This window comes from Cynocephalus volans, chromosome 6 (genome assembly GCF_027409185.1).
Source record: "Cynocephalus volans isolate mCynVol1 chromosome 6, mCynVol1.pri, whole genome shotgun sequence".
Lineage (NCBI taxonomy): Eukaryota > Metazoa > Chordata > Mammalia > Dermoptera > Cynocephalidae > Cynocephalus > Cynocephalus volans.
In genome coordinates, this window is record NC_084465.1 from 18,826,791 (window position 1) to 18,843,242 (window position 16,452).

The 16,452-nt window shown below is 44.2% G+C and overlaps 1 protein-coding gene across 1 annotated transcript in view; it reads left to right on the forward strand.

The window, feature by feature from the left end:
- Positions 1-784: 784 nt before the first annotated feature.
- CREB3L2 (cAMP responsive element binding protein 3 like 2) overlaps positions 785-16,452 on the forward strand; it is a 127,892-nt gene continuing 112,224 nt past the window's right edge. Inside the window, exon 1 of the mRNA XM_063099932.1 lies at positions 785-1,169. Coding sequence (XP_062956002.1) covers positions 1,068-1,169 — 102 coding nt within the window. The 5' untranslated portion in view covers positions 785-1,067. The remainder of the gene's footprint in view (positions 1,170-16,452) is intronic.

Consider the following 16,452-nt stretch of genomic DNA (forward strand, 5'->3'; position numbering starts at 1 on the left):
TAGCTCTCTTCTCCAAAACCTGGAAAAGCTTGTTATTGGCTCTCCCTATAACGTCTGCTGAGTAAATGAAAGAAGCAACAGAAGTGGAGCCCATAAAAAACATGTCAGAAGAGCGTCACAGAAAAAGCGCGGGAAATGTGAAGAACGGTGGCAGTTTGCTAGAACCGCCCTAATACAAACAAATGCGCAGGAGGATATTTATACTTGTGTATAATATGCAGCTCATTAAAAAAAAAATCCCTAGAAACTGAAACGAGCAAAGCGACTTGAAAATATTTTGGACAGTATTTCCGTCTGTCCCGTCTGTCTAGCGAAGTCCTGCCTCGCAGCTACTTTCTCTCTACGTCTCAGCGTCCTGGCTAATTTCTGGGGATTCTCAGCGAGGGGATTGAGCTCGCCCCACCTCTTTCATAGAATGTATTCTTGTCGCTATTTGATTGGCTGTCCCTCCCAGATGCCCCTTCCTCATTGGTCGAGCCCGCAGTTCATCACTTCCGGACCCAAGTCCTCCATTGGTCCGCTGTAGCACACAGCCGGCCGCTGGCCGGGCTCGGGCAGGAGGAGTTCCCTGGTGACGTCAAAGGTATTCCTTGCCCACATTCCAAAGCCGGGGCGGAGGCTTCCCGCTGCTCCTGACTTTGTGGGAGGGACAGGGCGGAGAGCAAAAGACTTCTGATTGGGTCCGGCGGGCGAGGCGGGTATCCGATTGGTCACTGCCCCGGAGGGGGCGTGGGGTCTCAGCTGGGTCCTGGAGCCGAGCGGAGGAGCCCTGGGTAGTCACAAAGTTTGTGTCTGGAGCAGGGGTGGGCAGTGGGCTTCCTGCGAAGGGATTTTCCCGAGGCGAGAGCTCATCTCCTGCCTTCTTCAGTTTGGTTGCACATCCCTCGTTAACCCCCGCAGCCTTCGGTTCCCCGGGGGGTTCTCAGATCTCCGAGGACAAGGGCAGAGGAGCGGGCGTTTTCCTCCTAAGTGCATAAGTCCCCCGCAAACGCTCGCGGAGAGCGCGGCGGCTCGGCCCGGTCCCCTCGTGCCTTCAGCATCCTCGACCCAGCTCCGCTCGGACCACCATGGAGGTGCTGGAGAGCGGGGAGCAGAACGTCCTGCAGTGGGACCGCAAGCTGAGCGAGCTGTCAGAGCCCGGGGACACCGAGGCCCTCATGTACCACACGGTGAGGACTCGGGGGCGGGGGCGGGCTGGCGACGAGCGGGGAGTGCTGTCGTCGGAGGAACAGCTGGTGACCCGGGAGCTGGGAAGGGGCACGGGAGGTCTGGGGAGAGCGGTGTTTCTTCTGTCAGAACAGATGAAGATGGGCAGCTGGCCCTTTTAAACTTTTCCTAAGAGTAATGACACTTGGTATGCCATTAGCAATTGACACTCCCTCTTGTCCACCCCTCCCCAGGCTTTTCCACATCTGTAATACCATTTCTATCGCTAACACTATTGTACTGCGGGGGAAGGGCTATGTGTTTTGAGAATAATGTGCCTCCGCCTACTTTGATTTTGATTTTTGTGGGAAGGTTTTTAAAAACTGGACAAGATAAAGTAGGATTTTCTTTCCATCTGTCTCATTTTCTCTCTTCCTTTACTTTCTTATTTGTTTTTTAAAAAGTACTGTGTGTGTTAAAGGCCCCTCCACGTTAGGGGGAAGGCTGCTTTATTTGGCTTGTTAAACTGCACAGCCAAGAAGCTTCCTCCCTCTGCAGAGGAAAGACCAGCAGAGGAGCATGGAAAATCTGAGGCAGCTGCATATTTCAGAAAGGCTTTTTGGGAAGGTGGGACAGCTCACCCATTCCCTGTTCAGTCTTATGCCTCAGAGACCTCTTTGGGGATTAAACTGTCAGAGAGCGTGCACATTTCAAGTTTTCAGTTTCAACTTTCTAGTATTAAATTGGCAAAATGAAATTTTGTTTCCAACAATTATCACTAATAATGTGACTTTGTGGAAGATCTCTTTTTTTTTTATACATGTAGAAGTTTGTAATGAGAGAGAGAGAGAGAGAGACAGACAGGCAGACAGACTAATGGGAAAACAAGAGGCCTGGCCGCTTCCACCCCTCAGTTCTTTCTTTTAACAGGGGTCAGTACTAGGATATTTGAAACTTTTGCAAAATGGCCTCTTTGGCCTTTGCCTTTGGCTGACGTTATTTTGGGAAAAGGGATAAGGGCCTCCCTGTTGATTCCCACCAAAGCATTGTGGTGGCTGAGAACAGCTTGCTTAAAAAGTGCGTAGTGGAGGGCTAAGAGGGAGTGGTGGTTTATGCCGGGGCAAAAGCCAGATGTTCAACGTGATCTTCTAGGCTTTGGTCACCAAGCATGTGCCGAGGAGACCATGTGGGCTGCATTTGGATTGGGGGCCCAGATGTGCTTCCTGTCCTCAGTAGAGAACTTGGAGCATGTTGGCCCTCAACTATCTTCTGATTATTGGGTATTCCAGATATTTCTACTGACACGGGCTACATTTTAATCATTTGCGAAAGGGTAGCTCTTCTCTATTGTTCTTAAATGCACAGTTCTCCTACTGTAAAAAATGTCTCATCCATCATCTGTAATGCTGCAGCTTTGGGGTCGTCTTTCAGCTGATGGGATGAATTATACACAGGGTATCCACACTGCCGTTCCTGGGCCCTGTGGCTTGCAATTGTGAGACCACAGGCTAGTGTTTGAGATGCTACCTGTGACTGTGACATTAATTCCAGGAAGAACAGCTTGGACTGAGCTTTATGCACAGTTTCAGAGGTAGAGACCTTATATTTCTTTTAATATTAACAACTCAGTTTTTCTATGTCATTGTGAGAGAACAGTATTGTGTGATCATTTTTCTTCTCATCTTCATTTTAATTTATTTTTTCCTTTTTTTTTAAAGATGACTGGTAAGGGGATCTTAACCCTTGACTTGGTGTTGTCAGCACCACGCTCTCCCAAGTGAGCTAACCGGCCATCCCTATATAGGGATCTGAACCTGTGGTCTTGGTGTTATCAGCACCACACTCTTCCAAGTGAGCCACGGGCTGGCCCATCATCTTCACTTTTAAAAATGACTTATGTCCTCCACTTAGGGATGTGGTTCCCTTCTGAACAGCTCACTCATGTACAATGCTGCTCATCATTGCTGCAACAAACTGTGCATATGAATTAGCATTGAAAGAGGTATTGGGTTTAATAGCACAGACTGTTGAATCATATTCCTTCCAGGCTAAGGGGGGTTTCGTAGAGATTTGAAAATAGGTAACTTGCCCATCTGTTTCTTGAACTCTGTTGGGTGTCTAGTTGCAGAGCTGGTTATTATTGCCCTTCGTCCTAATGTAGGATGGCCTGATCTCCAGCTGAATCTCTATGGAGAAAAAGGATGGCCTGATTATGCATTTATTCAAAGATATATTTGTTCTTTTAGTTAATATTTTTTGAGTATCTTCTATGTGCCAAACACTATTCAAAGTACTTGGGCTGCATCAGTGAACAAAAGCAAACAAAAATTCCTAACCTTGAGAAGTGTACATTCTGTATGTGTGTGTTTGTGTGTGTGTGTTTGCAGAGGGGAAGATAAACAATAAAAGATAGACATAATAAAGACGTACGTAATCTATGTAGTATTTTAGACAATATAATTGCTATGGAAAAAAGTAGAAGTAGAACAGAGTAAGGGGAATAGAGAATACAGGATGGAGGAAGGGCAAAATATGGTATTGAATTGAGTGATCAGACTAAGCCTCCCATAGAAAATGGATCTGAACAAAGACTTGAGGAAGAGAGAGTGACAGCAGGGTGAAAAGTCAGAGCAAAGCCCTCAGGTAGGAGCGTGCTGGGCATGAGCCTGTGATAACATCATCTCCTGTTTTAGATTCCTCCTTTTTGGTGAGTTATTTTTCTTATAAATGCAGGTTACTTCTGAGACACCAGTGCCTATTTTTGGAATGACCCAGTGAAACTTTCCAAGTCAAGTGGATTGGGCATTGTAGAGGGAGAGGAGAGCCTCTGGGGAGGAGGGTGCAGGTGTAAGTTGGGAAAGATGATGAGAGCTACCATCTACTGGGTGTTAATTATCTGAAAGGGAGGGCCAGCTGCATGGGCCCGCCACCTGGGCAGCCCCATAGGCCTCACGCTTGGTTGAGACTTTATTGTTGCCATCTTGAAATTCTTAATAATTTTTGAATAGAGGGACCTATATTTTCATTTTTCATTGGGTCCCACAAATTATGTATCTGGTCCTGCTGAAAGACATTGTATTTAAGTGCTTTACAAAAATTATACCAATTAATCCTTCTAATGGTCCAATGAGCGAGCCATTTTTATTATTCTCAGTTTACATGTAAGGAAACTGAGGGTTCATGAGTTTAAACAACTTGGCTCAGATTCCACAGCTGGTTAGTGACTGGATCAGGATTCAAGCCCAGATCTGCCTGCCTCCAAAGCCTGAGTTCTTGCCCATAATGTTAGATGAATGAAGAATCATGACTTAAAGAGAAAAACTGAGTAAGAAGTGGGGAGAGAATGATTGGGATACAGAAACTGCTGATTTGAAAGCAGCTAAGGTTGACAGTGACAGCCACCAAGCCTTCCTAGCATGATCACTGTTGTTGCTCTGAATAGGGATTTAGCCACCAGCATGATTGCTAAAGCCCTGTTTTAGCAAACTTGTCACAATCCTGATTTTAAAAATATTGAATGTTCAGGTTGCCCAAAGCTGGCATTATAATGTTTCTCAGTTGTCTTCTGTGGGCCATTGGGAGCAATGTTTTTCTCATTTGGTTAGTTACAAAGACTTCTTGGTCCGGAAGGACAAATGCCTGGAGGAGACAGGTTTGAAGTCTACAGAATAATGAAGCATATGGATAGAATGAATACGGACTTGCTCATTAGATCCAGAATTACCAAAGCTCTGTGCTGCCTCTTGAAGTGTAAAGAGTAGTTTCTATACAGATGATAAATTATTTTTTTAATTCAGAGAGTAGTACTTTTATGAAAGCTGTTGCTTCAAGATTGGATACAGGCTAAAAGTAGGTTCAGAAAAGATGGCAGATCTGAAAATGAGTATGTCTGTCAGGATTTGATATCATTGTGAGAATCCTTGCCTCTTTCCCTAAACTTGCCTGGATGTTGGACATTTCCAACACTTATGTTGCATTCCTGTAAGATTTTGTGCAAATTACATTTCTGGGAATTCTATGTGGGCTTTTGCAATTTAAAGATCAAAATAATTATAAATTTTATCTATGTGTGTTATATACGCACAGACTGTGTCTAGTAGATGCTTAAGAAACAGATAACTGTTTCTGGGAGGGAGAGTTAGGACACCAGAGGTTAGGAGAGGGAAGGAGGATTATCTGTACACTATACCCTTTGGTACTGTTCAAATTTTTACCTCCTGCACGTGTTGAGAAAGTGAAGAATTACCACTTAAAGATACCATGTAAAACTGGGCTAGAGGTGATTTTCACCCGAATGTCTCTGGGGGCAAAGGGGGTTTGAGGACTATATTAAAGTTCACTACTACTCAAGTCAGTGGAGGCCCTGGGTGAAGAATAGGGCAAGTGGGAAGGCTTGGTGGAAGGGGCTCTAAGGGTGAAGGTTGACAGTGGGTTAGTGTGATAAACTTCATGATCTTGGTAACTTTCTTTCTTATATCTCAGGTTAGCCATCTGGAAAATAGAGATTTTATCAACTTTTGCAATGATTAGATCCCTTTAAAAAGTATATAATAGGAACTACATTAAATCTTTGCAAAGATAACAACAGAAGTTCTGCTTGTTTTAAATGCAAAATTTATCTAAAGCCAGTTATTTATAAAATTATTTGGTGGTGTGTTACTAAAATTTTATTTCCGGTTGGTTCTTAAAGTGGAATGACTGACCCCAGGTAGTGGTAGGTAAGAAGTTAAGGGCATGTTCGACCATCCTGGTGTTGGCCTGGGAAGGCTGTCTGGTTCCACATTGCTCACTGATTGCCGGGAAAGAGTTGGCTGATCTCCCAGGTTGGGTGGTTTCTTCTTCTTCACGCTGGCTCAGAGACTGATGTGGTTCCAATGGGATACTGGAGCTTTTGCTTGAGGTTCCACCTTGGAGTCAACTCCTGTTATTGGCCCCTGGCCAGGTTGTGAAGGAAGACCTGAGTTTTCATTGGGTGATGATGTCATTACATGTGGTCCTCTGACCTTTCTAAGCTGAGTAAACGTAATGAGCTCTAGCAGGAGACAAAATTGGGGAATGTAATTTGTTTCTACGGCCCTCACTTGACCTTTCTACATCTTAAGCCCTTTGGTGTTTCCCTCCCTTCTCAGGCCCCAGGTGCTCGCTGTAACTATTTTCTCTTTCCAACTCCCCCTCTTCAAATTTTGCTCTTAGGAAAAATTTGTTAAGCTCATACTAAAAGTTTAAATATTGGTAAGGCTTAACATGTTACCCCTAAGTGGGCACTTATATTTAACAATAATTACTTTAGGTCAAAAAAGTGAATCTCTAAATGGAGAACTTAATGTAGGAGAGGAATATTTGTGGAATGAGATCCCTACCCCTCTGTTATTCCATACACGTGGCCCTTATTTCATAAGGAAGTCTTGCTTATGTGTTGCTAGCTTATCTATCATCTGAATGATTTCCATTGGCTTGGTGAAACATCTTTGACCTATTTTATTGACTCTGAAATTGTTCTCATGATGTTAACATCTGTGAGGGAAGGTAGACACAAGCACTGTCCTGAAAGGTGGGAGGGCAGTGCAGAGTTTTGTATTTGCTGTCCTTTAAAGAGCCCTGAGTTACAACATTCTATGGAAACACTGAGTTGTGATGTGACGTTGCTCTTGCAGGAGAAATGAGGCAATTGCATCTAGATTAATAATTGAATTAATTACAATGCTTGCAGCTGCAAATAAGCAAAAACTGATTCAGATTGGCTTATACAATAAAAAAATTATTATCTCACATTGCAGTGTGCCTAGAAATATAGCTCCTGATTTGGCTGATTCAGCAGCTCCTCAGTGTCCCCATGGACCTTGGTTCCATCCATCTATATGCAGCTTTCATCCTCAGGTTGAAGGCATGATGGGCATACGAGCTGTAGGTGTTGCATTCAAAATGACAATATCCAGAGGAAGAAGAGAGATTGTCTCTTCCTTGGGTTCCTTCTAAGGGATAGAATGAACTTTTCTCAGTAGCCAATCAGCTGATTTTTCTTAGAGCTTTATTGGTAAGGCTTGGGTCACATGACCATTCCTAAACCAATGGCTGGAAAGGAGAATGGTATTTACATTATTGGCTTAGATTAATCATTCGGAGATAGAAGAGGTATCAGAGACTCAACTGGCATGACCATAGTAAAATAGTCTGAGGTGACAGTTCTTTCCATAGTTAAAAGATGTATTTGTTTAACAAAGAAATGTGTTTGTTTTCTCACAAAGATGAGCTAGCAACTAGAAAATGTTTTAAAATCCACAGTAATTAGCCCTGGGAGCAAAAAAACAAACCCAAGTACTGTGCCACTTGCAAAGTTCTGAGAACATTATTTAGCTGTGCTACCAGTACCCAGTGAAGGAAGGCTATAGAGACAGGAATAACCTCTCTGAAATACATACAAAGGCTGTACACAGAGCAGAGTCAGGGAGAGTATAGCTGTGTCTTGACTTACTAACTAGGGCATGTAGAATTAACTATTACTAGTTACCTGGACTCTCTGCATCAGGGTCGAATACCAGGGCTGGAGGTAACTAGCTGAGCCTGTAATCATGCTCACCATGCAAAGCAAGAATGACTTGTTCTGTTTGAGATCTACAGCAGGTGGAAAGCTGAATGCCATTTTTCAAAGAAGCTATTTTTCTAGTTTCATATGGTTATTCAAATATTGATGAGGCCACGTGTGCCTGCTGGCAGCTTGAATTGCCTGCCTCAGCCTGGCATGGCTCTAACTGGTCTGCTGAGTCTTGGGGCAAATGGCCCGAGGCCTTGGCTGGGCATTTGGTAGGGTTGAGGCCTGTGGCTGCAGAGCATTTGAATTGTCCAAGCGAATGATCTTGTGAATGTGGGAGTAGTGTCCATGTTCCCTGCTCTGGTGGAATTAAGATTGAAAGGAAATTTCGAGACCCACCATTTTTGGGTAAACCTTGACCCTATTCCTCCTTCTCTCTGCTCACTAGTTACCCTCTGGCTCTTCCAAATGAAGTTCCAGGTGACCTTGATTTTTTCCCTGAATTGAATAGTATGGGTTATCTATGAGGTGCATGCGAGGTTATGGCCCATTTTATGTACGGAGAGTCTGAGATCTAGAGGGGTAAAGAAATTTGCTCAGCTGGAACACAAGCTCCTTGAGGACAGGAGACTTGGCTTTGTCTTTTCTGTACCCCCATAATGCTTAGTCAAGTGCAGGGTGCTCAGCGATACATGGTAATTGCTTGATGCACAATTAAGTGTGGTGAGGCAGTCTGGAAGACAGATAAACTGGGTGGCCTTGGAGTTTTTTGTTATATTCTTTAAACTCTGGATTCCTATAAATGCTTCTGCAAATGTGTAAATTTAGTATGATAGTGACTTGAGTAATTCAGTATCAATATCTTTTCTGGTTTTGTTTAGAAAACAAGATGGGGGTAGGGAGATTGACTAACAGTCCCAGTTTCCACTGGGTGTAGAGTTGAAGGCAGCATTGTGCAAAGGGTGGGCTGAAGCCAGGCTGATTTGGTGCTGAGGACCATTGATTCTCCGGTGACGTTGGGCACTTTACGTCACTAGTTTGGATCTCCGTTTCTTCGCATGTTACTGCCTGGCCCGTAATAGAAGCACTTTCCCACCCTGTCCTTTAAGTCAGCTGTCTTCTCTCTGAGGACAAAACACCCCAACCTGAGGAGTGTGACATCATTCAGGAGGCAGAGGGGGTCTGCAATCTCTCTTGTGGACCTTTGTTTCCTCTCTTCCCGAGCTTCCACCTTCGCTATAAACACAGGTGTCTGCCTTGAACACACGATTGCCAGATGCCCCTTCTGGCTCATTTTTTTCTCCCTTGTTTACCGCCAACTTTTCTCAAATGAGTGGACAAGAGCTCCAGCCTCTGTTTCTCCGGCCTCTGTTTCTGCTCCTGCGCCCAGTGTGCTCTGGTTCCTGCTGCTGACTGTAGGTCCTCCTGCCTCTTCTAACTGCTGAATCCAGTAGTCTGTTCTCTGTCCTAATCTGCTGGGCCTCATGGAAATATTTGGCAATATTGACCACAGGGTCATCTCCTAACTCATTTTTTGCGTTGGCTTCCCTGACATTCTGGCAGGCTTAGCTTTTCCTCCTTTGCTGGCTTCCTCACCTCTGTTAGATGTGAGCGTTTGGTACTTGGCATTCTCTTCTCTGCGTCCGCTCCCCTGGGCTCTATCAGCTTCAGTGCAGCTGGTTCTCAGATCTTTATATCTGTTGTTTGTCTGTTGATGGAAAGTAGGAGATCTTTGAAGATTCTTCTGGGTTCACCTTAGCTACAGAACAGCACTGGCTGGGTAACCCTTGAATATTCGTGTTGTGTTATTCTGACTAAGAAGAGCTGGGGACACTTAGATCCCCCTTATCACCGCACCCTGTTTTTCTCAGGGAATGTTTGTGACTCAGCTCCCCTGCAGTGTAAACCCATGAGGAGCTCATGAGTCATTCCTGAGATACAGCTGCTTCTGGAGTGTCACCCAGCAGATGCAGGCTGTTGTTTTGACTGGACTTTTGCTTATACTTTGGCTTGGGAAACGCTTTGTGGTGTTCTGTGGGGGATATATTTATTTTTTTCAACTGGGTGGAAGGTCGTGCAAAAGTCAGATGTAACTTAGATCATATACCATATATTCCTCGGGTGTGCATAGCTGCTGTTGGGCTCATGTTGAATTGCTTGCTTTTCAGTTGCTCTATTCTGTTGTAATTTATTTATCTAAACGTTACTGACATTACTAGAGAGCTTTGAATTCTTTTTAAGAGTTGAGATGGGGGCTGCCTGGTTAGCTTACTTGGTTAGAGCACGGTGTTGGTAACACCAAGGTCAAGATTTTGGATCCCTGTACCAGCCAGCTGCCAAAAAAACAGTTGAGATAGTTTACTCTGAACTGCCCAAATTTCTTTTTCTTTTCAAGTATTATTATTTTTGGGGGGTAGCTGGCTGATATTGGGATCTGAACCCTTGACCTTAGAACACTGCGCTCTAGGGCTGGCCCGTGGCTCACTTGGGAGAGCGTGGTGCTGACAACACCAAGTCAGGGGTTAAGATTCCCTTACTGGTCATCTTTTAAAAAGAAAAAACAAAATAAACCCCACTGCACTCTAACCAGCTGAGCTAACCGGCCAGCCCTCCACCCAAATTTCTATGCCTGCTTTTTGTTAGAAGTAGTTCTTAGAATAGTAGCTCTTAGAAGAGAATTTTTCTTTGGAGGTAAAGCATTTTTACTTTGTTTTTTTTTCATAAATGCTTTATTTTAAAGTTCAACATTATACAATGTAGTCATTTTTCGTGTCCTTTACCGATTCCTCCCTTACCTTCCCCTCCCCCTTGCCCACCTCTGGTGACCTCAGTTCTGTTCTCTACTTTTGAAAGTTCAGTGTATGATTGTGATTGTTGTATGTTTCTTTTATTTTATATTTAATTTTATTTATTTGTTTATTTTTCAGTTCCCATTTATGAGTGAGGACATGCAATATTTCTCTTTCTGTGCCTGGCTTGAAATTCACTTAACATGATTTTCTCTAAGTTCATCCATGTTGCTATGAATGGCAGAATTTCATTTTTTTTATTGCAGAGGGAGAAAGCCTTTCGATGTATGAACCCATTGTAGTGCAATTTACTTCACATTGTAAGTCTTGGTTTATCCAGCTGTAAAATTCTGCATTTGTATTACATAGCCCAAAGAATCATTTGTATTACATATATCTTGCCTCTACCATTGAAAGTCTCCCATTTAAAAAAAATGGGTTATTTAAAGCAACAGCAACAATATTTTAGTTGCTTGCATATTTCATATTGGCAGGTGTAGTTTTGCATTTTTATTCTCTGTTTACTGACTTAAAACCTTGCTTAAATAAAACCCAGACAAAATAAAGAATGGAAAAACAGAGAGGCACAGAGGTAGGAAACATTTTTTTAACATTAGGGGGAAAAAAAACCCCTCTTCATACTTCTTCAGACTTCTTGGCAAATAAGAGGAGTCTGGGGGGAAAAAATCCACAGTTTCCTAGTTGTCTGGTGGAAAATCCTGGTTTTTAACATTTCATATCTTGGAAATGTCCACATAGTTTTTGTTTAAAGGGAAATTCCTTTTGGCTGAGAAAGAGCTTTCAGGATTCAAACTGATAGGCTGATGTTTTTAGAAAATTTGGAGGAAATAGGATTTGTGATGAAAATGTTTTCTTACTGGCCAATTGTGTTGAACAGAAATTGAAATCCAAGGTTACCAGTCATAGCATTTTACAGCCTCAGCCATTAACTCCTTCCTTCCCCTTGCTTCCTGTCTGCGCATCCTGGGGAAACATCTCCCAGAGCTGGTCCTTCCTCCAATTTGAGGAGCTTAATGAACTGCTTTTCTAAGCATGTGCATGTTCTAGGCAGGGGGATGTACGTTCTTGACCTTGTGGCTCTTCCAGTAGGGTGGGAAGGAAGATACATAAACAAGTCATTTTGTAAGTCATTAAATCCCTGGGACATGTTTTGCATTAGAGCTGTGTTCAAAGTATTTCTGTAGGACAGAGGATGGAACGACAAATCTGAAGGGTATGAAGAATTGGGAACACTTCACAGAGCAGGTGATATTTGCAGTGGCTGCTGATGTGAAAACAGGAGTTCTCCAGGCAGTGGGAACAGCAGGTACGGAGTAGAAATGTGTAGAAAGTCATGGTCGATTCTGGGAATAGTTTGAGAGTAGGGCGCTGTGTGGGGAGTGTTAGGGGATACGGCAAGCTGCTTGCTGTGGTGACCCATTTGGACATTCTTTTGTAGGCAGGAACATGGGAGCCTTTTAACATGAGAGGAGCAGGAGCAGGACTGTGTTTTAGAAACCCTACTGGTCATAAAGGATGGATTGGAGGGCAGAATTGATAGTGGCAAGATGATTGGCTGGCTGTTTCATCCGTGAAGTAGTTCAAGACACCATGAAGGCTTGAACCTGACAGCAAGGAGCAAATGAATGCAAGACAGGATTAGAAGCTAGACTGGGAGACTTGGTGACTATGGGGGATGAGAGAAGGAAATGGGAGACTTCCTGTTCTCTGACTGGGCAGGCTGAGTTGATGGTATTGCCATTGATCCAGTATGGGAATATTTGGAGGGAGAATGTGTTTGATGGGGAAGATAATGACTTCATTTTCAGACATGATGATTCTGTATATTTGCAGAACATTCAGGAGTGACGCCTACAGTGCATTTGGAAACTTGGGTCTGGAGTTCCAGAGAAGGTCTGGACTGGAGGTGTAGATTGGGTGTTAAGAGTCTGATGTGGGATAAGTGAAGCCAATAGTCCACATAAAATAGTCCAGAAAGGCCAGAGTGAGAGAGAAAGGCTGAGGATGGAGCCCTGGGGGCACCTGGAGGGTTGGAAGGGGAAGAATCTGCAGGTGGAACTGAGAAAGAATTGGCAGAAAGGGTAGAAAAAAGCCAGGAAAATTCCATCACAGGATCCAGAAGAGGGGAGGGTTGCTACAGAGTGGTCAAGATGCATAAGGGCTGAGCCTGCTCTTCAGCTGACCTCCGAGGACTCCAAGGACTGATTGTGTGTTAGCTCAGGGTCTTCACTGAAGTCAGAACCTGTGTGCACATCAGGTGGCATTCTGCCTAGGCCTTGTTTCTAGGCAAGAGTATAAACTACAAAAGGGCAGGAACTGAGAGTACATAGACAAGCTGTAGAATATATTCTCACACAGCATTGCCTCTTTTTTTTTTTTTTTTTTTGGTAACAAGATTAATATCAGTCCTCAAAATTGTCCCTGGAGATTGTCAGTGGTACCCGTGTAGATTAATGAGGATCCTTTCTGCATTCTTCTCTTCAGACCAAGTGCATCTTTCCCTGGATGTCCTTTCAATTAGCAAGGAGGAGTCTCTACACATGTCTCTTTTGTGTGTGTGTCATTTGTAGTTCTCAGGCTTCGGGGTGTGCAAAAACATGGCCTCTGAACTTGTTATGCCTGTAAAAGAGTGTTGAGATTTACCAGGTGACTGGAAGGCTTGAGCCTTTTCCTTTCTTTATTTCTTCTGATTCTTCCACTGAGAAAGTGTCAGGCGGATTGGCTGAATACCAAGCATGGGTTGGATCACAGAGGCGTCAACAATATTCAAATGGTAGAAAAACAACAAAAACCCCAAACTAATGGGCTCCATTTTTGTAGGAAATAATAATAGGGGCAGGTGAGGACAAATGGCTTTGTAAGAAGAATATGAACTTGTTGAAGGAACATTAAAATAAATGATTGTAGCTTCAAAGAAGATGTGCAGCCACAAGCAATGCCTGGGTTTCAGGACCTACAAAGGGGCTGTGGTGGACACATCCCTGCGACCCTCCTGGGCCTGCTGTGTGCGGCTGCTGGATTCTGCCCTTGCTCTCTACTTGGCTGTACCTGGCGATGTTCCTTTCATGGCCCTTGGGCCTCCCAGGGATGTGGGGGACAGGGATGGGAGGAGGAAGCTTTTTAGCATGGTGAAGTCTGGCACATGAGGGCTGAAGACAGGTGGGTGGAGAGTAAGGCGAATTCTGTTTCCAGACTGCACAGGGAGGAAGGGGGCAGCCCGTAGCCCAGAGCAGAGCAGGTTCCTCTGGGGAGACACAGAGGTGAGGATTCACTCCACTGTTCAGCTGCATGGTGGGTTACGTGGGTTTCTGGGGCCTGACTGGGAAACAGATGACTTTTTATCACAGTATTTCAATATGAAAATACCTTGTGAGTTCGAAGAACCTATGTTTAAAAAAACTTTTATAAAAAAGGAGACTTTATTTTTTAGGGTAGTTTTAGGTTCACAGCAAAATTGGGCAGAAAGTGCAGAGTTCCCACGTACCAGCCCCCAACACACACACAATGTACTGCACTATCAACATCCTGCTCTCGCAAACTTTTGGAATATGGATTCATAAGCTGGGATTCCTGTGGCAGCTTTGATTTTAACTTTTTAAAAAAAATTAGTCACAGATAAGCACCCCTTTGTAGTCCAGCAAGAAGCCAAGTTGCCCCACAAGAGTCTTCAACATATTTGTGTGTGCATGCTGTCTTTTGTTTTGTGTTAATAAAAACTTGTTCAAACAACCAGATGCAGACTATGGATTTCAGTGGAATACAATTAAAAAGTTAAAATATAGTGTGGTGTTTCCCCCCCTCTTTCCATTTACAGGTAACTTAGGCACTAGACACTGTCCTCTGGAAAGGGGTTGGGATCTAGGGGGAGAATACTGTATTGTTTGTAACCAAAGAGCCTGAAGCTAATCTTTTAGCTGTGACATTTACCTTCCTACCCTGAGAGAGTGCTCATTTCTGAGGCACTGACAGGAGTTGTTTTTCTGGTTCTGCTCTGGGTTTGCAAGTTTTCATTCCAGGGCTCCCCTGCAGCCATGACCCACATTTGGGAACTGCAGGAAGGCCTGGGGCTGTGGGTTGAGAAGGCCAAGACTAAACCCAGATGGAGACAAACCTGCGCCCTTGGGCCCTAGGACTTTATGTTCTAACTAAAGGCACCCAGTGACCCTGACAATCTTAACATACACATATTCTTGTACAGATGGAAAGGCAGAAAAATAGCTGCCAGAAAACCATTTGGTTTTTCAGCTGTGTTTACAAGTTGAGGATGGGTCGAAACCCAGCGTTTCCTTTTGATTTTAAATACAGACAGGAGGGAACTGAAGTTAAGGCTGGCTCAGCAGAGAGGTGGGATGGTTGAGTGGACTGAGTGTGATGGAGTTTTAGCTTTCTTATTTCTACCCTTCCTATTTCTGTGGTGGGTTTCTGAATGTCCTGTAGTCTGCTGATTGCTCAACCACTGGGGGAGAGGGTTGGAGGAAAGAGCAGGGATGTTGGAGTCAGTACAACTTCATAGCCCATATCACCACTGACAGATTATTTATTTAGTGTGTCCACGCTCTGTTGACATGGCACTCATAGAAAATGGCAATATCCACACGGTGTGTTCAAGTAATGGAGGAGGCAGATCACAGCAGGTGGGATCCTCCTCAGGGGCTCCAGCCTCCGAGCTGACCTGCTCCCCTTTCCTGGTCTCATGGGGCTGCGGCACTCCGCAGCATGCTTGTTGGGAAGCTCTGATAAGTGTGCCTGTGTGTTCTTTGTCTCCTCCAATGTATGTAAGCACCACGAAAGCAGAGACTTTGTCAGTTTTACCCACGGTGGTGTCCTCAGCTATCAGAACTATGCCAGGCCCATTGCAGGTATGCAGTACAATGTTTGGTGCGTGAATGGGTGAACGAATGCATGAGTCTGGGCTTTCAATCTGGTTCTGGCTTTCTCTCCTCCGAGCACCTTTCTGAAGCTATTTCATAAGGCCATGAGAGAGGACGAATGACATGATGTAATAAGATGTCCGTCACCGTGCCTGGTGAACTGCCGCTACTTAGGAGATATTTAGTTCCTTTCCTCCTGCTTTCTGCTCCAGTAATTGCAGAAAGGCCTAGGAAGAAATGCTTACTGAATTCTGAACACATGGAAAAAGTTAGTACATAGAATAAGGCCTCTGTATTACAGCCTAATTGCGAAAGGACATTTAGGGAAAAAGAACCTAAAAGTTTCTTTGGTTCCTACCTGAATCCTCTTAGGCTCAAAGCCTGGTATTGATTTGCATGACTGAATTCACACTTTGGTTTTTCAGGCACCTGCTTCTGAGGAACTGAAATTCTTTGTAAGTTTTGAGGGGGTGGGTTGGTGGCAGGTGTTAGCGTCTTCAGGTTACAAGTAAGAAGATAGGAAGGGGATGGCCTGTTCCATGTTTCTGCCATCCCCTGAAACAACTATCTATTACTGGACATTGAGATCATGTACATTGTTTTTTCTAACATAAATTGCTTTTCTGGGGCTGATTGTGATATGTTTAGGGATCCATTAACACTGGGAGAGTGGAGAAGGGATGGTGAGCGTGGCACTGAGCAGTCCTGGTGGGACTTCTGTTCATAGCGTTGGGTAGTTGCTGAATGTCTCTCTGCCTGCTTTAGCACTGCCTGTCCCCTGGGGCTACCCATCAGAGAAACTCTGCAGTGTTGCAGAGAAGCTACAGCAAAGGCATTTAGGCCGCATGCTGTCCCCCTGACCCATGGCCTGAAATCCATCCTGCCTTAGACTTTCCAAAGCAGTTGATTTAAGTAGAGTTCAGGGAGAGAACCACTCCTGAGTCCTGCTTTCTGGGGAAGCAGCGTTCTAAGTTGGTCTTCTGTGCCTTCCTTTTATCTGAACCAACCATCATTCTGTCTAACAGAAGTTCCATGGAGATTCTGACACTTATATGGACCCCTTTTCCATAATGTATTATTATGACTTTGGCAATTT